Raw genomic sequence first — 26,813 nt, 5'->3', positions numbered from 1 at the left:
TCAGTCTAGTAGTTACAGCCCATCGTGGTTGGGCTATATAAAATATGCCACGCAAATTGCAGAAAATCCTGTAAATTCCACTCTTGAACAGAATGTGAGCAACAATATTCCTGATATATAAAACTGATGTATACTTCCTAGATTTTAGATTGCTGGTTAGTACCTGAGAAGTGCTACCTACATATAGCATAGGGGCCCATTTGCTGTAAGTGTAATATAATGCCATCTGAGGAGATTATAGAAGTGAAGTTACCCTCGCACTTTTTTTCTCTGTTAAGTGAGTTATGAATTAAGATAGGGCTATAACCATTGCTGTGTGCAATTTCTTTAATTAATTTTAATACATTTCCTAAATGTGACTGGTTTATGGTTTAGATAGCAGATGGTGCACCATGGAGTGAACGCTTCATGTTTATGTGTTACAGGATGCTGGTAATTGCCAGGCATTACCATGTCTGTAGAAGTTACTTTCCTGTATATCTTAAATAAATATTTTTATTTTCTGTATCAATGGTATGGACTAAGAAGTTGATTGAGTCACCCTTACTACTCCATGGTAAACTTAATTTTACTTTGGTGTGAATTTAAATATTGGAAAAAATTGTTTATCTGGTGGTGCCTGTCCACAAGAACAGTATATTATCCACTTAAGTGGTGTGATACTGTTTTTAGAATTCAAAGGCACCTTATTTGAAAATGTATGGCCAAAATTATCTACCCACATTTCTGTTAATATGGGGCTCAGAAGGGACTACATTGCTGACCCATCTGACTGACAGTACAGAATATGATGAAATTGGAAATAATTTTGCCTTAACCATGTCTCACTTTGCAGTCTTATATTGTCAGGCTTCATTGGCATTGTTCTAGTTTCACACAACAATTCTGTCATAATTACAGTTGCCTTTCATAAGCAATATTAGAAAATAAGATGCTGATATCAAATAAGACTAGCTTAGCACTAGGTGGAGTAGATAGGTATTTTAGTTTTTTACTAATGCAAATAAATCAGGTTTTCCAAAATTTTGGTTTAAATTTTGTTTTTGTTTCAAGTAATGACTCCAACACTTTGCCTAATTTATGCCAAGATGCTGAAACTAAGACACTACAGATCTTATTGGAATATCTGCTTTGAAAAGCTTAGGTAATCCATACAGCCCTGGTGCTATGGGATTCATATGTTTAGAGTCATTTTCAGTAAATATGTATATATTATGACTTCTTTATGATGATGTAAATAAAATAGAAAGAAACTTCCACATGGGAAAAATATATTAAAAACAAAGATTCCAAGACTTACCAAGCGGGAAAGCGCCGGCAGACAGGCACAATGAACAAAACACACAAACACACACACAGAATTACTAGCTTTCGCAACCGATGGTTGCTTCTTCAGGAAGGAGAGGGAAAGATGAAAGGATGTGGGTTTTAAGGGAGAGGGTAAGGAGTCATTCCAATTCCGGGAGCGGAAAGACTTACCTTAAGGGGAATAAAGGACAGGTATACACTCGCACACACACACATATCCATCCGCACATACACAGACACAAGCAGACATTTAAAATATAGAGACTCTTACAATAGTAATTAATAATTATACATTGTACACCTCCCACTCACCCCATCCACAAAGCTCCACATGCTGTGGTGATTTCACTATGATTGGTTGGATATTGAAAGAAAAATGAAAATCCTTATGATGTTACATTCACAGTATACAATTTGTGAGGGCCATGAAAACAATGATTACAAACACATTTATGTAACTGGCCTTCCAGTAAGCATGCCTCTGGCTTGGTGATGTGACAAAGGAAGTAGACTGGACAGAATAACTGCCAGACTGATATTGATGGATAAGTGAAGAAACTCATTTAATTTGTATGAGCACAGTAACTGAGGAATTACTGCATTATCATCATACTGGGAGGGATATAAAATACATAAATTACATAAAATACATAGTTTGAAACTTTCATGAGGTTTTAGTTGATTCATACATGTTAGACGTTAACAATAATTCCTCTAATTTTTATTTTATTTAATATTTTTGAGAAGAAGAGAACAACATATTAATGTGTTGAGAACTGCTATGACAAACACTAAGTTAAGTAAAAAATCATATATCTTTCTGGAAATTGTAAAACATGACCTCATCTAAATCTACTAGTTTTATTATAATAAAACAATGGAAAGTTCAGGATGGAATAACAATGGTACGGAAAGAAAATAATTTTGGAGCCAAGAGGATCAATCACTGAAAGCAGAAACACTGAGCTGCACACACACACACACACACACACACACAAAATGCCTATTCCCCTACATGGTGCCAGTTGGAGTGACAATGACAATACCATTTTTCAGCAGGTGGACTGGTTGTGGTGGGGGAAGTGTCAGGTAGGGTGGATAGAGGTAGAGGGAGGCAAGAGCCAGGGTGAGGGGCTGGGGCTGGGTGGCTAGTGACTTGCAGGGATGTGCCTGTTTTGCCAGCTAGGAATGCACTATCAAGATGTGGTAAGTTGGAACTGACACACACCTTGGTCTGCAACAGGAATATGATCCTTGTGTTCAGAGAAGCTAGTGGTGGACGGAACGATGCAGTTGCATAATGTTCTGAAGCAGCCATTGAAATTGAGCATGTTGTGTTCAGCTGTACATTATGTTACCTGGTTGTGAACTTTTTCTTGACTGTAGTTTGGCGGTGGCCACACATTCTGGAGGACAGCTGGTTGTTAGTAATACCAACACAAAAAGCTGTTCAGTGCTTGCAGCAGAGTCAGTATAAGATCTGGCTGCTTTCACAGGTGACTAGGGCTCTGAACTGATAGGATAAGCCTGCAACAGGTGTGGAGTAGAAGGTGCTGGGTGTTGGATTAGGTAGGTCTTGCACCTTGGTCTGTTACAAGAGTCTGATATCTGTGAGAAGGGGCTGGGAGCAGAAGTTACTTAGGGATGGACTAGGATCTTGTGTAGATTGGGTGGGTGATGAAACAGCACTTTAGGAGGGGTGGGAAGGATCCTGTTTAGGATGCCCCTCATTTCAGGTCAGGATGAAAGATAATCAAAGCCCTTCCAAAGGATATGGTTCAGTTGTTCCAGTCTAAAGTGATACTAGGTGACAAGGGGGGGCACTCCTTTGTAGCTGATTCTGGAGGATTGAGGTGTGTGGAGATATGTCATGGGAAATCTGTTTGTGGTTTGGGAAGTATTGCTTGTAGTGGGCAAGGGAGTTTACATCACTACAGATATATCATCCACGGTGGCTAGGCTGTGTCGAGGGGATTTTTTGTTCGGCAGGAATGGCAGCTGTTGAAATACAAGTATTGAAAAGGACAGATTGCTACTCACCTTACAGAAGAGCCATTGTATCACAGATAGGCACAATGGAAAAGACTGTGAGATATATTTCAGCTCTAGGAAAAGTACTTCTTTAGGTTGTGTACATCCTGGGACAACCAAGAATTCCAAGGAAAATGTGGGAACTTTTTCATCTGAGAAAAATCCAGAAGAAGCACAAGAATTTTTTGGAATTCAGGAATTGTTCATTTTTTAATTTCCAGTTAAATTTTTGTAATTTTGACAGGTAAGAATGATACTCTGAAAAAGAATTTTACTTCATCCCACTACTGTTGAATAATACTGCAGCAATAATACATAAATGAGAGAATAACATCAAAATAAAAATTTAGCTGCAAAGAAATTGTACTATATTTTTATAAAAACAAAACACAGTGCACATACAAGCATCTGCCAACAGAAAAATGTGTCAAAATCTTTAAGAGCAGGACTCTGCAATACTTTGTAACAACAAACTGCTTTCAATGAATATTATATCACAACTGTTTCTATGCATGTAAGAAAGTGTGATGCATTTATTCAATCACAGAGCATTTGACGCTCATTCAAAATGTATTGCTTGAGGACCAGTCAGTTAGAAAAATTTTGGGTTCAGAAGACCAGCCATTTATGTCATTATTTAAAATTTTACTGACACATTTGTGTTTGATATATCTTAAAGGATAATACACACTAAAGGAGATCACTATTACATGTGAGAGCTTAGCTTTTCTGGTAGCTATGCTGTTGTATATTAAGTTAAACCATTAACGTTTCTTATTTGTGTAGTCACAATAATGTTGCTATTGGCTGACTACATCATGTGTCACATGCTCTGAATATCTGCTGCCATTGGCTAGCGAGATCATGTGATGTGATCTGATTGGCTGACAAAAGTATATCACACAGTGCAATGACAATTTTAATGCTTAAGAAGCTACCATGCTGTATTTCGTGGAATTCGTATTTATAATTTCATAATAGGAAGATATGCAGTGCATTTGTTGAAGTGCCTCAAAGACTTTACCAAAATGTCTTTTTATTTATTTATTTATTTATTATTTCCTAAATTGCTGAGATGTTCTACAATGATGTATAAAACCTTTACCATTCAAAGCATTGACAAACTTTAAAGCTCTGGGAGAAAGTATATTGTCACTTAATATGGGAAAAAATTACTTTCACCCAGGAAAAAGTGTATTTTTAACTGGGAAATATGGTAAAAATCTGGGAGACTTTTTCGTGTCCACATGTACATCCTGTTCTTCTGCCGTACAAAACACATGCACACACTCACACAAGCACAACTCACACAGAAATGGATACTGTCCCAGAGCACTAGAAACTAACTGTAACTGCATCTGACAGAGATGCAGTCTGCTATGACAGGTGGTGGAAGAGGCACAAGGTGGGCGGGGCAAGGGATAGGAGGGTACGGCAGGGGGAAGATGCTTGTGCTGCCTGCCGGAGCATGTAGGTACTTGGTGGGGCCAGGTTAGGACTGTTAGGTGTGACACTGGAAGGCTGTGCTGAGGTCAGGTATGGGAGGAAGAAAGAGAAGGAAGGAGAGAAGTAGGTATATTGATGGGAAAGAAGATCCTTGCTCCTACAGTCTGTTCCAAAACAGAAAAGATTTACTATCCCCTGTACTACATAATTTTAATGTATTGTTGCATAACTCATGGAATCACCCAAAATGACCTTACATCAAATTATCCATCTCCACCCCTCCTTCCACTATGACATCCACAGCTCTCACCAACTTCGACCTGTAAAACCCTACAAATCAGGTCCAAACCTCATTCCCATCCATAGAATTCTCCTGCTCTGCAACCCCAAATTCTGCACCCCTTCTCTCAGATTGAGACCCTTTCCATCCAGAAACTATTTTGAGCATCATGCACATCACTACCTCAGAAAAACCTCCAACCTGTTCACCTCATACTCCCACCTTGAACTGCCACCGTCCACCACCTCTACTAGAGCCTCAATCAAATCTCCCCACCACAGTCACCAAACCATGCCTTGGAGACCTACTACATTTACCACACCCTCAGAAACTCACTCCCACCATTACATAGAATCCAGAACCTAAACATACTGTAACATGGTCATGAACCTGTCCTCCAAAAGTCTCAGACTCACAGAAGTATCAGCTCTTTGTGAAGGGCTTACCTTTCGTCTCACTCTCAGATTCAATCTCCTTTTCCCAATTCATACTGCGGAAACACTTCTTTTGCCACCAACTCTATCAATCATACTCAGTCCAAAATCAACAGTGAATGATGCCTTACTCAGTTTTTTCCTCCATTCAAGTGTGATCCACCTCCACTGCCCCAAAATCACCACCTGTAAACTTTTGAAAATTTCCTAATCTTGAATCTTGCCTCACCATTATTCTCAATATCCACCAACAGGGAAACCAACCTTACATGAACAGGACAAACTGCAATCCGACACAAAAAACCTGACTCTGACCTTATAATCCTACCTACTGATAAAGGCTCCACCTCTGTTATTATGAACATTATGAACCACAAGGATTATCTGCTGAAGGGCTGCGTCAGCTGTCAGTTACATCCACCAAAAAACCCTGTCACAGTGATCCCATTCCAGGTATCCAGCAGGACGCCTAGTCCCTCCTCAAACCCTTAGATACATCCCAGAATCTTTCCCCTGGGTCTGTTTCTCTCCATACCCAGTCCTATCTTCAACATGCTTCATACAGTCAATAAACACACCCACTCAGTGTGCTCCATTGTGGCCAGCTACTATGCCCCCACAAAGAGAATCTCTGCTCTCATGGACCAATACCTTCAGCCTATTACCTGTAACCTACCCTCCTACATAAAAGACACAACCATTTCCTCCACTGACTCTCCAAGGTTCTTGTTTCTTTACCACTTGGCACCCTGCTCATCACTATCGGTGCCAATTCCCTCTATAGTAATATTCCCTATGCCCATGGCCTTGCTGCTATTAAATACTACATTTACCAACACCCAACTGACTACAGAACTTCTATCTCCTCACCATGACAAACTATATCCTCTTCAGCAATTACTTCTCCTTTGAGGAATCACCTACATACAAATCCATGGTTCAGCAATAGTCACCCACGTGGCACCATCCTATGCCAACCTACTCATAGGTTATCTAGAGGAAACCTTTCTAATCTTGCAGAATCCCAAATCTCTCACCTGGTTCAGATTCATTGATGACATCTTCATGATCTGGACTGAGGGTAAGGACACCCTATCCATTTTCCTCCAGAACTTTAACACCTTCTCTGCCTTGGTCCTACTGAACCCACCTTCCTCGATATTGACCTCCTTATGTGTGGCTGCATCTGCACCTCCATCTACCAGCCACCAACAACACTTACACTTTGACAGCTGCCATCCATTCCTTACCAAATCCCATCCATACAGCTTAACAGTCCATGATCATTGCATCTGTAGTGGCTAGCAGTAACTCTCCAAATATACCAAGTGTCTCACAGAGGCCTCCATAGACCAAAATTATCCTTTCAACCTTGTCCAGAAATAGATCTCCCATTACTTCTCTCTCCAGACATGTAGCATGTCCCACATACAAATTGTCTGTCCACAAAGGAGCACTCCTGTTCTGACACAGTAGCACCCAGGACTGGAGCTACATGTCATTATGCACTAAGATGAGGAATATCATCCTCATGAACTTCTGCATCCCACCAACAGCCTGACTGAATTTTCTAATTATGTGAATTTTGAAGGGTGATCTGTTTTCATTGTTAAAAGCCAAGATCACTAAAAATATATTTTATTCAAGACAACCGATTTGAACAGTTCAGCTGTCATCTTCAGGTCTTAAACATTTTCTGGTAGTAAACAATGCTCATTTTATGCTGACCTCAAGCACAAGATTTCTACTACATAAAACTTAGCAAATGTTTGTCATTGCTTAAATATTTAAAAACATACAGCATCATGTCTAAAAGGCCATGTCCATACATATGTTGCTCACAGATGCTTGTTGTATGATCCAAATATGTACACAATAGCATATATTTTTACATTTGCTGGACACATACAAGTCAGTGCAAATACATTTTAGATGGCATACAAGGTACAACAAGCCTCACAAAGGCTGGGTGCAACCAGTTTGCCAATAGCACTCGGCTGTCCCATCCAAGTGGTAGCCAAGCCCAACAGTACTTAACTTCAGTGTTCTGACGGGAACTGGTGTTACCACTGTAGCAAAGCCATTGGCTTCCTAACAACACCAGATTTTCTGAAATGTATTGGTGGCAAATATCAGTACAACATATGCTTCACTTCCACAACCACTGGCCTAAATCTCCACTAGCCACTAATACCTATCCCCAGCTCTGCTCCCACTCCAGTACTGCACATGTCCTCTGTCCTGCCAACACACTGACAGGAATTTTCCCCTTCTCTACATCCATCTGCACTGTTCTCCCCCCTCCCCCTTCCTCCTCTCCCCCTGGGTGAACCAGAACTCCAGCAACAAACTCTCAGAGAGTGTAGTACGGGTAAAAACAAGAAAAAAAATTCTTAATTATCTACATAGTATCTCAAAAGAGCTAATTAGTTAAATACTAATACAACATATAGCTATATGCATTCAGGGCTATAGAATCTAGATTAAAACTCTCAAAAAGATAAGAAGAAGTGATGAGAATCCTATTACCGCTGGCTTACGGGAAGATTTGCATGAAGAGGAATAGGGATTATCAGTTCAAATTCTCAGATACTAGTCCCTGTACCGTCACCAGTCTGCAACCTTGAAGGAAGAGAATTCATCAATAATATTGTTAAGAGGCTACAAGAATGTTGAAATGGCAGATAGAAAACGTGCAAAAATGAAATAAAAGTTGATGGCTGCTAATGGTAGCAGAAAAGTGCATAACAACAGCAGAAGAGCTGAGCTGGGATGAGCTACAGTAGCAGAGTGGTGACAACCTTCACATGCATATGTCAACGAGGCATTTACAGGGAGTATGGTTATGGCACAGGAAAGCACTATTGTAAGTGAAGCATATGTACATAAAATGAATTCAGCCGAAAAAATTGCAATGAGAAACAGCAATCAAATGCTATTCCTGCTCTGCAGTTGAAAACAAGAAAATATACAGTGTAAAATCCAGGATTGAATGTAACAGTATTATGAAATGGAAAGTTGCTACTCACCATATAGCGGAGATGCTGAGTTGCAGATAAGCACAAGAAAAAGACTGTCACAAATAAGTATGTGGCCAACAAGGCCAGTGTCAAAAATAGACAACACACGCACACACACACACACACACACACACACACACACACACACACACACACTCATGCAAACACAACTTACAAACACTTGACTGAAGTCTCTGGCATCTGAAGCCACACTGTGAGCAGCAGCAGCACTGCACGATAGGAGTGCCAATTGGGTGGGAGTAAGGAGGAGGCTGGGGTGGGAAGGGTGAGGAATAGTAGAATAGGGATGGGGGACAGTCAAGTGCTACTGGGGAATGTGCAGGGATGAGGTGGAGAGAGGGTAGGGCAGCTAGGTGTAGTTGGGAGGTTAGACAGAGGGCAGGGTAGAGTTGGAGGGGTTAGCGAAAAAGGAGAGAAGTAAAAAGAGTGGGTGCATTGGTGGAATGAGGGCTGTGTAGTGCTGAAATGGGAACAAGGAAGTGGTTGGATGGGTGAGGACAATGGCTAATGAAGGTTGAGGCCAGTAAGGTTACAGGAACATAGGGTAAATTTCAGGGAGAGTTCCCATCTGTGCAGTTCAGAAAAGCTGGTGTTGGTTGCAAGGATCCATATGGTACAGGCAGTGAAGCAGTCATTGAAATTCAGGATGTTGTGTTGGGCAGTGTGCTCAGCAACAGGGTGGTCCACTTCTTTCTTGGCCACAGTTTTTTGGCAACCATTCATGTGGATAGACAGCTTGTTAGTTGTCATACCCACATAGAATCCAGCACAGTGGTTGCAGCTTAGCTTGTAGATCACATGACTGGTTTCACAGGTATCCCTGCCTCTGATGGAATAGGTGATGTTTGTGATTGAACATGAGTAGGTGATGGTGGGAGGATGTATGAACATGAGTAGGTGATGGTGGGAGGATGTATGTGACAGGACTTTCATGTAGGTCTATTATAGGGACATGAGCCAAAAGGTAAGGGGTTGGAAGCAGGAGTTGCCTAGGGATTGAAGAGTATATTTTGTATGTTCGGTGGATGGCAGAATACCAATGTGGGAGGGCTGGGAAGGATAGTGGGCAGGACATTTATTATTTCAGGGCATGAAGAGTGGTAGTCAAATCTCTGGTGGGGAGTGTAATTCAGTTACTTCAGTCCTAGATGGTACTGAGTTACGAAGGGAATACTCCTCTGTGACCAGATGGTGAGACTTTGGGAGGTAGTGGAAGACTGGAAAGCTAATGCATGGGAGATTTTTTTGGTACAAGTTTGGAAGGATAATTACAGTCTGTGAAGGCCTCAGTGAGTCCCTCGGTATATTTCAAATGTTCCTCTGTGGCCAGTATGTGAGACTTTTTTTTTTGTACAATGTTGGGAGGATAATTACAGTCTGTGAAGACCTCAGTGAGCCCCCAGTATATTTCGAGAGGGACTGCCCATCACTGCCGAAGTGATGATCACAGGTGGCTGTGCTGTATCGAACAGATGGCAGCTGTTGAAGTGGAACTGTTGCTGGTGGTTAGTAGGTTTGATATGGACAGAGGGACTGATGTAGCCATCTTTGAGTTGGAGGTCAACATCTAGGAAGGTGGCTTGTTGGACTGAGTAGGACCACGTGAAGCAAATGTGGGAGAAGCTGTTGAGGTTCTGGAGGAATGTACAAAGGGTGACCTCACTCTCAATCCAGATTGCAAAGATGGCATCAATGAATCTGAACCAGGTGAGGGGTTTAGCATTCTGGGTGCTTAAGAAGGAGACTGTTGGTTTGGAATCCGTCGAGCATTGGAAAAGGTAGTTTTCAATAGTGGTAAGGCCATGAGCACTAGGGATGTTAGTGTAAAGTGAGGTTTATTTATTTATTTATTTATTGTTCCGTGGGACCAAATTAAGGAGAAGTCTCCATGGTCATGGAACGAGTCAATGCATGAAATTATAACACAATATTAGAAACAGATAAAATGAAATATATAAAAAAACCATATTCAGGCGACAAGTAGTAAGTTTAAATAAAGAAAATCAACAATGTAACGCTGGAATTTGCATAGTTTTTTAGCTCTTCCAGGAGCTCCTCGACAGAATAGAAGGAGTGAGCCATGAGTAAACTTTTCAGTTTAGACTTAAAAGAGTTTGGGCTACTGCTAAGTTTTTTTAGTTCTTGTGGTAGCTTATTGAAAATGGATGCAGCAGAATACTGCACTCCTTTCTGCACAAGAGTCAAGGAAGTGCATTCCACATGCAGATTGGATTTCTGCCTAGTATTAACTGAGTGAAAGCTGCTAACTCTTGGGAATAGGCTAATATTGCTAACAACAAATGACATTAAAAAAAATATATACTGTGAGGGCAATGTCAGAATTCCCAGACTATTGAATAGGGGTTGACAAGAGGTTCTCGAACTTACACCACATATTGCTCGAACAGCCCATTTTTGAGCCAAAAATACCCTTTTTGAATCAGAAGAATTAACCCAAAAAATAATACCATACGACATAAGCGTATGAAAATATGCGAAGTAGACTACTTTTCGTGTTGAAGTGTCACTTATTTCAGATACTGTTCTAATGGTAAATAAAGCAGCATTTAGTTTCTGAACAAGATCCTGGACATGGGCTTTCCACAACAGCTTACTATCTATCCGAACACTGTTCTGTCTCGCTTATAATATGCCCATTCTGTATGATCAAAATATCGGTTCTTGTTGAATTGTGAGTTAGAAACTGTGAAAACGGAGTCTTACTGTGATTTAGCATCAAATTATTTTCCACAAGCCATGAACATATTTCATGAACTACATTATTTGATACTGTTTCAGTATTGCACACAAGATCCTTCACTATCAAGCTGGTGTCATCAGCAAACAGAAATATTTTTGAATCACCTGTAATACTAGAAGGAATATATTTTATAAATAAGAAACAGCAGTGGCCCCAGCACCGACCCTTGGGGAACGCCCCACTTAACAGTTCCCCATTGGGACTGAACATCAGTACCACTCTCAATATAGTGGAGAATTACTTTCTGCTTTCTGTTCTTAAAGTAAGAGGCAAACCAATTGTAAGCTACTCCCCTTACTCCATAATGGCCCATCTTCTGCAGTAATATTTTGTGGTCAACATAGTCAAAAGCCTTCATTAAGTCAAAGAAAACACCTTGCGTTCACAACCTTTTATTTAATCTGTCCAAAACCTCACAGAGAAAAGAGAATATAGCATTTTCAGTTGTTAAACCATTTCTAAAACCAAACTGAACATTTGACTGCAAATTATATGAATTTAAATGCCCCAGTAACCTTGTGTATACAACCTTCTCGATAACTTTAGCAAACGCCAATGGCATAGAAATAGGTCTAAAATTGTCAACATTATTAATGTCTCCCTTTTTATAAACTGGCTTCGCTACAGAGTACTTTAATCGGTCAGGAAACTGACCACTCCTAAAGGAAAAGTTACAGATATGACTAAGTACTGAGCTAACATACATAGAACAATACTTCAGTATTCTGCTAGATACCCCGTCATATCCATTAGAGTTCTTGGTCTTTAGTGATTTAATTATTAACTCAATCTCCCTCTTGTCAGTATCATGGAGGAGCATTTCAAGTAACAGTCTCAGAACACTTTTTTCTAAGAGCACTATATGATTCCCTGTTGGGACTAGGTTTCTATTTAGTTCACTTGCTATATTCAGAAAGTGATTATTAAATACTGTACATATATGCGACTTATCAGTAACACGGACATCCCCACTATGCAATGATTCTATATCCTCGACCTGTCTCTGCAGAACAGAGACTTCCTTTACGACTGACCATATGGTTTTAATTTTATCCTGAGACTTAGCTATTCTATCTGCATACCACATGCTTTTTGCCTTCCTAATAACATTTTTAAGCATCTTACAACACTGTTTGTAATGGGCTGCTGCATTTAGATTTTGACTGTTACTAACGTTTTGATATAATTTCCACTTTGTTCTACAAGATATTCTTATCCTTCTAGTCAGCCACCCAGGCTGCCTGTCTGTGCTAGTACCCTGTTTTGAACGTTCTAACAGAAAGAAACTTTCAAAGAGTACAAGAAAAGTCTTGAGAAAAGCATTATATTTATCGTCTACTGTATCAGCACTATAAACATCTTGCCACTCTTGTTCCTTGATAAGGTTTACAAAGGTCTCTACAGCAACTGGATCAGCTTTCCTAAACAGCTGATGACTATATTTAACATGTGTTGCAGCACAAAAATCTTTTAGAGTTAAAATTTGTGCCTCATAATCTGAAAGGCTATTCACCTTTTTGCTAACACAATGCCATTGTAGTAATGAGGAATGAACAAAAATGTTGTCTATGGTTATTCTACTGGTCTCTTGTACTCTCGTTGGAAAGAATATGGTTTGCATAAGATTATATGAATTAAGGAGGTCTACCAGCAGCCTCTTCCTTGCACCATCACTTATACAATTAATATTGAAGTCACCACATATAACTAACTTTTTGTATTTCCTATAAAGTGAACCAAGAACCTCCTCTAGCTTTAGCAAAAATTTTGTGAAATCAGAGTCTGGGGATCTATAAATAAGAGCAGTTAGAAGTTTAGCTCTGTTAAATTTAACCACACCTGCACAACATTGAAACACCTTTTCAGTGCAGTACTTTGAAACATCAATTGACTCAAATGGGATGCCGTTTTTCACATACATGGTTACTCCCCCACACCGGAAAGAGCTCCTCAAAAAGCTGCCAGCCAACATGTATCCTGGTAAAGGAAGCCTCTGAATTATCTCCTTACTTAATAAGTGTTCAGATATACCAATAATTTCAGAGTCAACATCTATAAGCAGTTCACTAACTTTATCTCTAATACCTTGTATATTTTGATGAAATATACTAATTCCCTCATTACTCGGATACCTAAGCTTTGTCAAAAGTGGCTTCTTTGTTAGAGAGACTTCCCTTAAGCCTGACGGCTGTATTAAGATGAGGCCAATCGTGACGCTGAAACAGTTCTACGAAATGCACATTTGTGTTGCCAATCTGAGTGGCTATCTTTTCCAGGTCACCATCTATGTCATACTCCCCATCCCTATCAATGCTATTACCAGCCCCACCCACAATCACTACCTGATCCTCTTTAGTAAAATCCCTATATAACCCCCCTATGTTAACAGTCACCTGAGCCAATCCTGCATTAGGCTTAACAATGCTGGTGACCTAGTACTCACTCCCCAGCACTTCCTGCAACTGCTGGCCTACACCTCTGCCATGAGAGCTGCCTAACAACAGAACCTTCTTCTTCCTCTTCGACTTTGCAACTGTTCTAGCCACCTTAACTACTGCGGTCTGCTGCATACTTCCTACATCTACAGCTACTAGAGATTCCTCTCCACTAGACTCTGACAGTTGGTCATATCTATTGTAAACACCAATAATAAAACTATCTGAAAATCTTCTTCTCCTAGCAGATCTCTTGCCAACAGCCAGCTCCCACTCCCTAACTCTCTTCTCCCTCCTCATCCTACCTAACACCTCCTGTGCATTTTTCAACTGCACCTGAAGGGCACAGATCTTACGCTCCTGCTCCTCTATCAACTTACTCTTGTTACATAACCTGCGGTTCCAGGAGAGGATCTCACCAGAATGCCCACTGGTTTCCCCACTGCATTGCCGCCAGTAAAAATACTTCAAACAAGTCTCACACCGCAATCCACTACTCACGAACCTACGGCAAAGCCCACACTTCTCACTCATGGTAAAATTTTACTTTTTCTAAGTTCCGCTACTACAATAAGAAGATGTTAAAAACCTAACTACAATAATCACAAACTTACTCTACAAGGGAAGTAACTACTATTATTATCAGTATTAATAAACAACAAATGTGAATATAACAAAAGACTAATACAGAAAGAGAATCAAATGTCTAATGACACAGTAACAAAGCTGAAAACAGTTCCCAAAAGGTTCTTCTGAAATTATTTCACGAGAAAACACAAAAAACTCCGCTTGAAGACTACTAAAGTTCCTAAATAAACCACTATACACAAACAATTAATTAGTACTCAGTACTTAGCTTTCGATGCATCGCAACAGCTGAAACTGGTCAGCGCGAAATGTAAACACAGGTAAGATGTTATGTTGCTCGATACAAAACACTCACAAATATCATATCACAACACAAGAAAGGCAGAGGTGAATGAAGAAACCACTAATAAGTCACTTATATAGTAAATATTATCACAGAAACCGTTAAAATATGTATCTGAAACCTAAAAATATATAAAAACTTTGAGAGCGATCTCACACGCAGTCACTTGCTTATGATGTCATACCAAAGATCTAAAGGTGGCATCAATACTTATGAGCAGGGCACAGTATGGTAAAGGGACAGGAAATGTGGGGAGTTGGTGGATGAAGTGGTTCGTACCTTTTATGTAAGAAGGTAGGTTTCAGATAATAGGTCGAAGGTGTTGGTCAGTGAGAGCAGAGATTCTCTCCGTTGCGGCACAGTAACTGACCACAATGGGGTGTCCTGGATGGTTGGGTTTGTGGACCATAGGAAGCATGTAGAAGGTAGGAGTGTGGGGAGTGGTAGGGGTGAGCAGAGACATGGATTTTGGGGAGAAGTTCTGGGATGGGCCTAAGGATTTGAGGAGTAACTGGAGATCCTGCTAGATTTCTGGAATGGAGTCACTGTGGTAAGATGGATGTATCACACAGCTGGTGGAATTCTTCTGCCAGGTAATTATCGTGTTTCAAAATAACAGTGGTGGAGCCTTTTTCCACAGGTAGGATTATAAGGTCGAGATCAGGTTTTAGATTGTGGACTGCGGTTCTTTCCGTGGATATAAGGTTAGTTTGCATGCTGAGGGATTTTTGGAGTGGTGGTGAAACTAGGCTAATGGGTAAGAAATTCTGGAAAGTTAATAGGGGGTGCTTTGGGGGCAGTGAGGGTGGATCACGTTAGGATGGAGGAGCGAACTGAGTCAGGCATGGTTCAGCATTGGTCTTTGGTTGAGTCTGATTGGTAGGGTTGGTGGCGAAAAAGTGTTTCCACTTTAGGGACCAGGAGAAGGAGAGAAAGTCTTTAACAAGTCCTGCGTGATTGAATTTGGGAGTGGGGCAAAAGGTGAGTTCCTTTGAGAGGGCTGATATTTCTGTGGGGCTAAGGCTTCTGGAGGAAAGGTTCAAGACTGTGTTTCAGAGCCGTTTAAGTTCTGAATTCTTTGTGATGGTGGGAGGGAGTTTTGGAGGCTGGGTAAATGTAGTAGGTCTGCGAGACAGTGTTTGTCATCTCTGAGGGTATGTGAGGGAGGTTTGGAAGTAGTTGTAGGGGTGGTGGACAGTGATACTCCAAAGGAGGAGTAGGAAGTGAGCAGGATGGAGAGTTTTTTGAGGTAATGTCGTACATGCTGCTCTAGTTCATGGAGGGCAAGAGTTCCATGGGTTCCAGGAATTTGGGATTGTATAGCAAGTGAATCTCGGAAATGGAGAAAAGGTATTGTAAGGAAGTTTGGGCCTGGTTGATATGGTTTTGCAGGACTGTGTTGGTGAGGGCTAAGGACTGATGGAATCTGAACACATGGAGGTCATTGTGGAAGGAGGGATGGCAGCCGTAGATGAGTAACTTGATGTTGAAGCCATTTGGGGGGGTTCCATGAGCCAAGCAACAATTCAGGAACAGTATGTGGGACTGGGTTCCGGCTAGGGATAAGGAAACTTTTACATATTGTTGGAGGTGAAAAGAGCAAGGATCCATGGTGGTGTAAAAAATGCGAAAAATGACATAAATAACATAGAATTATGCCCAAAAAATTTGCAAAAATACACCCATATATTTGAGAAATTTAATTAAATAACTTTAGAAATAGAAGTTATTTTGGCAGCTAACAGTAACTGACTAATTCTATTTACTCACAAGCCTGGTACCTGCTCAGTCCTGGAAATGAATCTGATATGAAGGTGCCAGTCATAGATTATACTGGTGTGTAATGGCAGGCTGCTGACTAGAGCACATCTTCAGGAATGCGGCTGGCTTTTGTGTGTCATGGAAGCTGTGATGGCTGATTTCTGCAGATAACTGTCATATCATATCTGGTAAAGTTGCACCAGTCAAAGTGCACCATAACTACTTGGTGTGGTGGCCATAACTCTGCACTGACTGCCAAAATCAGTCTTAATAGTTGTAAGGGACTTCCTGAAGACTGGTGAACTTTTTAATCTTTCCCCTTTTTATAGCCTGATTCCATAACAACAACCATTGCCGAGGCTTATGATCTGGAATTCTGACATTTCTCCACTTAACTTTAACCTAGCAACAGCAGCAACATTGCAGGTCTACATTTGTTACAGACGGTCCTCAAGCATTGGGGCAGCTGTTTTATCACTGTAGCAACAATACCTGGGGCACCTTTCCTAATTCAAATGATGAACACATTTTTTATCCATGCAGCCAGTAGATTTATATAACGTAATATAATGTATGGGAGCAATCTGTCCTAGTTTGTATGGTTCTGATTCACATAATACATCATTTAGAGAATAGGTTATGGACATGCCTTACGTGGCCATTACCTTTTGCATAGAAGAGGGTAATTACCATTTCTTGATTATTAATAACTTGAAAACCTGTGTGGAAATTGATAATAAGAAATTACTCCTTTCATCTCTCTGGAGGGGTTTAGAGCAGAAAAATAAGAAAATTTGCCAGTGGAGCCACAACTAAAACTGAGCAAGGTGGTGCAGTGGGTAGCACACTGGACTCATATTCAGGAGGACAGTGGTTCAAACCCACATCTGGTCATCCTGATTGAGGCTTCCTGGGATTACCCTAAATCACTTCTTTTGAAATAGCATGGCTGATTTCCTTCTCCATCCTTCCCTAATCTGATGGCAGTGATGACCTTGCTGTCTGGTCCCCTCCCCCAAATAAACTGACTAACCATAACTGAAAAATGGGAAAAATGGCCAATAATCGATAAAACATATTTATTATTTTGACCTGGAATGGGGAATGGTACAAGTATGTGGAAAGCAACCAAGTCAAATTTTTTAATGGCATGTGAAAGTGTTTGAAGAAGAACTTTTGGTTTTATATAGTGTCTCTTTGGGCACATAGTAGGCAAGGCTGTACATAACTTTTAATATTATGCTGGCATGTAGGTCACTAGCACAATGAGGCTACTCACACATTGGTTACCTTTTTCCTCTGTGGTGTGGTTGTGTACAACCATGTGACTGGTGCAAAATTCTTTCTGTAAGGGATTTCAGAATAAACAGCCAATTGTCTTGAGGTGTTTTACAATAAAGGATCTTATCAACGACAGCAAAGTTGGGCAAGGCAGAGAATTGCTTGCATTCTTCATCCTCATGGTGTTGTTTCTGTAGTTCAGCAACAAGGATTGCATTGGCCTGTATTTACCAAATTTTCCAACTCAATGCCTCAGCATTTTGTTCGAGCTTTTCTGGTTTCAGCCGAGCTTTTCTGGTTTCTGCCTTTCTCAGTAACCATATTCACTTAACTTATGGGCCGACCTAGTCATTCTACCACTAACAAGAGAAACTCATGACTCATATCCCAAGCAAAGGACAGTATGACAGCAGCCAAGCCTATGGAAAGAGAATAAACATTTCAACAACCAGACAGACAGTTCATAATGTTGTGGGAAAAAAATGGCACAATGGAGTTTTGAACACAGCTCGCCCACGTGACAGTCCAACACCATGACCACTCACTTACACATTACACCATAGCTGTTTCAGCCTGCTCTTTATTGCACTTCTTGTTTTTGGACTGTCCACTGTTTCTGTATTGCTTTTTTTCAGAGTTCAGTACACCTTCTTCCTGTTTTTGTGCTTGATTTGTGTTTAGTTTTTGACAAGCTATCCACTGGGCCCTCTTATCATGAAATCTGAATGGGGTGCAATGGGGAGGCTTAACAATCACATTAATGTGGCATAACGCATAACAACTGTAAATTTTCTCTCATATAAGCAATAACTCCTTCTCTGTTGTGTAAAGTTAAGCTCACCTTGGTTTAACTTGCTAGATGTATATCCAATAGGATGTTCAAATTCTCCTTGATCTTGAGCAAGGACACAACCAACTGCTAAATTACTAACATCACAGGAGAGTAAAACTGGTTTCTTAAGATCAATTTATGCCAAAATAGGTGACAGGGTTTGAATTTCTCTCTTAGTTATTGTGCCTGTTCCTCTAGAGAAGTGGAAAGCACAATGATGTTGTCTAAATACACTAATCACATGAAAGGTTTCAGTCCTCTCAGCAATAAATCCACAAACAATTGGAATGTTAAGGTATTCTTATGTAATGGGACAGATAAAACATCTATTCCCCAAGTGCCGGCCGCGGTGGTCATGCGGTTCTAGGCGCTGCAGTCCGGAACCGCGTGACTGCTACGGTCGCAGGTTCGAATCCTGCCTCGGGCATGGATGCGTGTGATGTCCTTAGGTTAGTTAGGTTTAAGTAGTTCTAAGTTCTAGGGGACTGATGGCCTAAGATGTTAAGTCCCATAGTGCTCAGAGCCATTTGAACCTATTCCCCAAGTGACAGCAGGAGAATACACACATATAAAGTTTAAGGACATTTGGAAGCTTGTGGAGCTGGCAGTTCCTTCTTCTAGCTGGTGCTGTGAAGGGAAAGGAAGAGGATGAAGAAATAGCATTGGCAAAGTTAGGAAATGGGGAGAGTATGGAAAAGGTGGTTGAACCTTACGTAAGGGGAAGCGTACTGGATGGAATGAGGAGGAAAGGTTCTTCCCTCACTCTTTCCACCTATCTGCTCTCTCTTCTGTGGTTAACAGTGAAATTCTCTTTGCGCTCTTAATGTTATCACCCTCACTTTTATTTCACAGAAGGTTCTTTTGACTTTTTTATGTGCTGAGTCACCTCTCCCAAATTTCATTCCTAAGGGATTTATATTGCTATATTCCTGTCTTCTTCTCAACTTTTTATACTTACTTCTTTTGTTGATCAGTTGAAGTATTTCTTCTGTTACCCAAGGGTTCTTCACAGTTATTGTCACTGTACCTATGTTTGTCCATTCAACATTTGTGATTGCCAATTTTAGAGATGTTCACCCCTCTTCAAATGAACTGCCTACTGAGATAACCCTTGTCACAGTATCCATGTTGTTAGAGAACTCCAAATGCATCCTATCATTTCCCAGCATTTCTGTATCCCACTTGCTTCCAAGCTGATTCTTTTGGGTGACTCTCTTAAACTTCAATCCACTCTTCATTTATTGTGAACTGAGTCTATATCTGTACCTGGGTGAGACTTACAGTCCAATATCTGATTTTAGAATCTCTGTCCAAAAATGGTGTAATCCAGTTGGAACCTTCCCATGTCTCATGTCTTTTCAAGTATACCACATCCTCTTGTGATTCTTGAATTTAGTATTTGCTCTTGCCATTTGAATTTTATTGCAGGACTCAGTTAATCTTTATCCTTCTCGTTCTTATTGCCAAGCCCATATTCTCTAATAAAACTTTCTTCTGTTCCTTCCATGACAACCGTATTCCAGTCCCACATGATTATTAGATTTTCATCCATCTTTACATACTTAATTATCAGTTCAATATCCTTATATACTTACTGTATCTCTTCATTTTCTGCTTGCACATTGGCATGTGTAGCAGAACTATCATTATCGACATTGGTTTGCTGTCAAATCTTATGAAAACAGCCCTATTACTGAAGCATTCACAGTTGCCCTCTCTTTGCCCTCCTTTCCTATTCATAATCAATCCTACTCCTTTTGTAACATTTTATGCTACTGACAATAATACCCTATTTTCATTTGACCAGTAATTATTTTTCTTTCCATTTAACTTCAGTTTCACTGTCCCACCCGCCACTATACTTACATTGAACTTTTTCATTTCCCTTTACAGATTTTCTAGCTTTCATACTATGTTTGAACTTCTGACATTCCATGCTCCAACTCATAGACTTTTATCCCAGCATTGGTTATTCCATATTTTTGTAATGGTCAACTCTGCCTTGGTAGTCCCTACCTGGAGAGCCAAATGGTAAACTACTCCATAATCTTTTGCCAATGGAGAGATCACTATGACAATTTTTCAGTTACAGGCCACAAGTCCTGTGTATGTACATTAGGTGTCTTTTAATGCAGCAGTTTCCATTGCCTTGTTCCTCCTTACACCACTGATCATCACTTGTCTCAAAGGACAAGAGAATACCCTGAATCTTTGTCTGCTCCTCTGCCACCTTTGGCATGGCTGTTGGCAGAGCAAGGGTGACTGCTTATACCAGAAGTATTCAGCTGCCATTGCTGAAGAGTTTTATTCATAATTTAAGATATGGCTGGATTCAAATCTGGGACCCAGAATATTTTGTTTACTTGTCAGTGTGGCTACCCCTAGACCACAGATCCATTATCAATTCTGGAAGGTAAACAATAAAACAATCTCCATTTTTCTCCTCTTACCTGCAATGGCCGGATTTCTTATCACTCTGCCTTTCTGCCTTTGAGGTAAATGGCTAACTTTACATAGCTCATTGTCAAATACACAAACATCAATTAAAATTAAGCACATCTTAAAATATTATTGTCTCTCTAAGTACTTTTTTGCTGAGTAGGAAAGGAAGCTCTTAACATCAGTTGATGTTTTAGGTTTTTGCTTGTTTTAGGTTTTTGCTTTTAGTTGTTGTATGCATATTAATATTATGAGATACAGTTGAAAATCACAGGTCTCACAAATACTTGATTCACACCAATTACCACTAATCTAATGACTCTAGAGTTGGTCTTGTTGCCAACTCATCTTTTATTTCTGAGTTTTTAGGTCCATATCAAATTAATTTAATCATATTTCCATTAGGAAAAAAGTCACAAATATTCTGAAAAAATTAATTGCAAGACACAAACACAACAATAAAGACATTTCACAACTTCCTAATACTAGACCATTATTTAGTCTGTTTACTTGTTGTTTTTTTTTACTCCTCTCTAATCAAAATCTCAAATTCTATTACACTTACAACACACCTCTACAACACTTGCTCCCATGGCTGTGACAGTGATTGTTGCATTTGGAGATGGTTTCATAGGGGCTCTTGTCTTTCCATCTGTGTTGCTTCATTCAGTAGTAAGATCTGCTGAAAGATATGGGACAGTGGAAGGTTATCTTGCTCTGTGTAGTGATGTGACAGTGTCACCTCCTTCCTTGTTGCAGACAATATTAGTGACTTGCCCATAAGGTTTATCTCTTACTCAATTGCACGCTAGCTTCACAAATCTCAGAACGTAGCCCTACAGTGGTGCTTAATGCCACCAACTAATGATTTACACAACAGTGGTTTGTTGAAACGTAGACCCAATCTATTTGTTCTGGCTACTTTTTTACATGATATTGGTGCAGTTCTGTGAGCCTGAATCTTGAAAACAGTGGAAGCCTTTCCTGACTCTTTCCAAGCTGCTAACAAAATTTACCATAAAAATAACTGATGGAAAGGACCTTAGTGATTCAAATCATTGGAATGAAACAGTGTGACTTCACTAGAATCACACTTTATAAGCTCTTACTTCCATCTTTCTTTTATCCTTAAATATTTGTGCATTAATCGTTTACTATTCTACCCTGACCTCGCATGTTGCACGGTCTGTTTCATGTCACAACACTAAAACTGACTGTATACTTAAGATTAAACCCTAAGATACATGTATTTCAAGTGCTTTTGGCTGCTTAGTCTCTTTTCATTACTTACCGAGGGTTAAATGCAACTATACATGTCTGTCTAGTGCTTGTGGCTGTTTAGTTACTTTCCTTAAATATTCTGGTAATATTTATTATTTATACAGTTGCATGTTACTGAAGTCCACTCATTTCAGATGACCATTTGTATAATATATTTACCATTCTGATTGTTACCATAGCTTCTTGCCCAAACTGCTGTATTTGAAAGTCTCCCACAGCTTCCTAACCTGTACCTTTTCAATGCTGTTCAGATAAGAATGTCCTCTGCTGTCACTTTTTGTAACATGTACACTTTTGATGTTATTACATGGTACTCTGTTTCGTATAGTGTGAACTCTCTAGTAACACTCTTTGAAATAACTTTACAATCATGCTCACTCCTTATAAATACAGTTTTCCTTATGAACTTCTTTTGCTCCTCTTATCCTTTAGTGCTTGAGATGAGTCCAATTGCCTGTTGCTAAGGAGTGTCAGACACTACAAACTGCATCTTAGCTGTAGCCTTTTCTCATAGTATCCTTTCTTCAAGACTGCTGAACTTTCTGTACCCTTTGCTCCAGCTCCACCTCGTGTGAGTCACATTTCACCGGGCTCTAGGCAGCACTGAGCTCCGTGATGGTTGGATGTGCATGTCACACATTACAGCAAATTCTGATGGTAGCATTCAATTAAAATACAGATATCTATATAGATCCAAAAGTCTGATTATCAAGCGTTCTGCTGAAACCATTATTAGAGTAAACAGCGCACATTTGTGATGTGTTTGTCAGTAATTTCTTCTCTTAATCTTATGACTTGATTGGGTAATTTAAATAGTAGGAAGTGAGTATGGACAGTGAGATAGTAGCTCACACTCTAGAACTTGCGAATGTGGATGTCTGTACTCATTCAAAAATGTTGTTTCTTTTGGTATTAAGCTTTAAATGAATCTTACTTCCTCTGTGTTTACTTTTATCTCTTTATAAACTGGTAATATCTAAAGTATCTGAATGTGTTCTTTCCAGAAGAAGAAAGCAATTGTAGTAACTGCACGTGTTCATCCTGGTGAGACTCCTTCATCATGGATGATGAAAGGATTCATGGACTTTTTGACAGGTGATAGTGGACAAGCAAAGGTGACTGTTATTATTAAAATTTTGAAATATTTTGTTGGCTGTTAGTTTGGTTTGCAAAAATATGATGTTTGTTATAATGTGTATGTCATCATGAATATTTTTCCACTTGTTCTTAAATTCCTTACCATAAGTAAATGACTGATGGGGGGAACACATGGACAAATTTAAAGGATCAGAAAAATAGTTCTGCTTTCAAAATTTTGCTGCTCTTCTAGTCACAGTGTACTTTTCAGCACCCATATCCTACATGACTCTAGATAGATGTTCACATACACACAGATACCTAGACGCTAATTTCCACAAGATTGTGATAGTGGAGGGGGGGGGGGGGGGGGAGGGGCGGGAGGCAAGGAATGGGTAGGAAAGTACTGGTAGGTGGTAGAGGGTAACACAGATGGTACTTGATGGCAGTGATAAAATGTAGACTTCTCCTTCCAACTGACATAAAGCTGAAGGAGTTGAGTATGTTTGAAGTGGAGGCAGAGAGAGAAGAGAAGCCAAGAAGAGGAACACAAAGTTAGGAAGAAATGAGGACTGAAAATGGCATGAAAGGAAAGGGTTAAGGATTGAGATTATCTATGGATAACCAAAAGGACCTCAAGAATAGAAAATGTGTTAGATACAGTTCCCACATGGCCATTTCAAAAGCACTTTAACACTGGAAAGGGGTTGGGGATCCAAATGGTATGTGTACTGAAGCAGATGTTAAGCTCACCGGTGCTTATTTGTGCAGAATGTTCCACAAAAGTGTTATCTTGTATGTAGTTATCCACACTATATGACTGCAGTCAGAAAGGCCACAGTTCATAATAAGTGACGGAAAGTCATTGAGTAAAATAGAAGCAATATCTGGTGTTCCTCAAGGAAGTGTTATAGGCCCTGTGCTGTTTGTGATATGCATAAACAATTTAGGAGGCAATCTGAGCAGCCTTCTTAGATTTTTTACAGATGATGCTGTCATTTGCCACCTTGTAGAGTCATCAGATGATAGAAACAAACTGCAAAATTATTTAGACAAGATATCTGTATGGTGCAGAAAGTGACACTTGACGCTGAATAAAGAAAAATTTGAAGCCATCCACATGAATACTAAAATGAATCCACTAAATTTTGGTTACATGTTAGAGCACACAAATATAGAGGTTGTGAATTCAACTAAATACTTTGGGATTGCAATTAAAAGTGTCTTAAATTGGAATGACGACATAGATAATGTTGTGGGAGAAATGAAACAAAGACTGTGATTTATTGGCAGAACACTTAGAAAATGCAATAAGTCTACTAAAGAGACTGCCTACATTATGCATTTCTGTCTTCTTCTGGAGTAGTGCTGTGCAGTGTGGGTTCTGTATCAGACACTGAAAAAATTAAAAAAAGGGCAGCTCATTTTGAATTATTGTGAAATGGGGGAAAGAGTGCTACAGATATGATATGTGAATTGTAGTGGCCATCATTAAAACAAAGATATTTTTCATTGCGGTAAGATCTCCCATGGGATCTCATACATAGAGAGAAATGACCATCATAATAAAATAAGAGAAGAAAAAGCTTATATGGAAAGATTTAATGTTAATTATTCCTGCGTGCTGTTTGTCAAGAGTGATATGGTAGAGAAATAGCTTGAAGATGGTTTGATGAACTCTCTGTGGCTCTTAATTGTGAATTGCATAGTAATCATGTGGATGCAGATGTCAGCATGGCCATTCATGGATGGAGCTAGTAAGACTGCTAAATAACTTGCTGGGCATGTCAGCAGTGAAACTTGCCACAGTGTGTGATGATGCTTGATGTGTAGGTGTCTCCACCAGCATGGAAATGTGGGCAGCCGTGCTGCCTGTGTCTCATTTCACTGCTCTCCAGGGCAGGAGCTGGCAGCTGCTGCAATGGACCAGGAGACAACCCATCACTGCAGAAGTATTAGCTAAGTGCAAGAATTTTCATGAAAAAGACCAAGAAATTTTCTTACTTATAAATGGTAATAAAGCCCACATAGTGCGAGGGACAGAAATCTGGCTGAAACAAGGTGTTAATAACAATGAAATTCTAAATTCTGGTTGGAATGTATATCCAAAATATAGGCTGAGTGCAAGTGGGGAAGGTGCTTTTATTGCCATAAATATTGCAATAATATCCACTGGGGTTAATACACATTCCTTATAAGAAATCATATGGGTGAAAATACATCTTAAAAAATACATCTTAAAATTTGATCAAATATGATAATACACGGTGACAAATATTGAACTATATGAAATAAAATCATCATAACTTCTGAACAGTTTGCATTAGGACATTCAAACTACATTGTTGGCTATAGGGCTTAATGGGAATTAGTATCCCAATGCACATGCGCCTTGATATTGTCGGCCATTTGCACATGAAGATGTCACGGTACAGTGTGCCTGAGTGTGTACCAGTTTTGAAGGCCTACTATGCGAGCAATAACAGCCTAACTGTGGCTCAAAGGAAGTCCGCAGCCGAGTCCAAGCTGAAGAAAACCAGTCCAAGTGTGCTAACAATCAAGAATTAGATTCTCAAGTTTGAGAGAACGTGTAGTGTTCGTGATGTCAGTGTTGGCAATCTCAGTTGCCCAAAAAGGATTAAAATGCCTGGAAATTACGAGAAGACAGACACCGTGTTTCAAACCAGCCCCAGGAAATTGATCAGACTAGCTGTACAGCAGGTGGGAATCAACTGGGAGACACTGGACCAAATTGTTGTTGAAGACCTGCATCTCTTCCCATTCAAAATTCAAACCTATCATTACGTCCCAGGGACATGGAACAGTGATTGTGTTTCAGCAACACTGCTGTCCAAGTATTGATGAACAGGACTTTGATGTGAATATGGTTTGGTTTAGCGAGGAAGCCCAATAATTGGTGTGATATTCCTTGATGGCACAATGACTGCCGAATGTTACATGAAGGTTTTGAAGATTATTTCATTCTCATTATCCAAAGTGACCTTGATTTCGATGAGATGTGGTTCATGCCAGATGGATCCCAACCCCATCAAAGCAGAGGAGTGTTTGATCTCCTGGAGGAACACTTTCAGGACCGCATTCTGGCTCTGGGATACCCGGACACCGCATCGATATTCTGACACTACAGCGGATCATGCAAAATTTCTCTATTCGTCCATGGCACATCATTGCCAAGGACGATAGGCATGCCAAACATGTCATAACCTAAATCTGCAGATCTGCAGTTACATTTATGTTTTGAATAATGTGTGTGCACTTTTTTTTTTTTTTTTTAAGTTCAATAATTGTCACCGCGTAAGATGCAAATGTGTCTCCTTTCCCATTAACAGTAGTGACAGAACTGTTGAGACTCAATTTGGGGATGGTTCTACATAAATTTTATTGTCATTACAGGGAAATTTAAAATCACCAATTACAGACTGGAAGACATAAATGATTAGAGTAAGTAGTGGAG

The 26,813-nt window shown here is 39.8% G+C and overlaps 1 protein-coding gene across 2 annotated transcripts in view; it reads left to right on the top strand.

Annotated features, from left to right (window-relative positions):
- Positions 1–26,813, top strand: part of LOC126356308 (cytosolic carboxypeptidase Nna1-like) — a 550,530-nt gene that overhangs the window by 197,447 nt on the left and 326,270 nt on the right. For both annotated transcript variants that reach the window (XM_050007259.1, XM_050007260.1), the window contains one exon: positions 23,266–23,376. In XM_050007259.1, the coding sequence (XP_049863216.1) occupies positions 23,266–23,376 (111 nt within the window). The remainder of the gene's footprint in view (positions 1–23,265; positions 23,377–26,813) is intronic.

Source organism: Schistocerca gregaria, chromosome 3 (assembly GCF_023897955.1).
Source record: "Schistocerca gregaria isolate iqSchGreg1 chromosome 3, iqSchGreg1.2, whole genome shotgun sequence".
Lineage (NCBI taxonomy): Eukaryota > Metazoa > Arthropoda > Insecta > Orthoptera > Acrididae > Schistocerca > Schistocerca gregaria.
The sequence above is the reverse complement of the archived record's forward strand: the minus strand, read 5'-3'. Positions and strand labels throughout refer to the sequence as shown.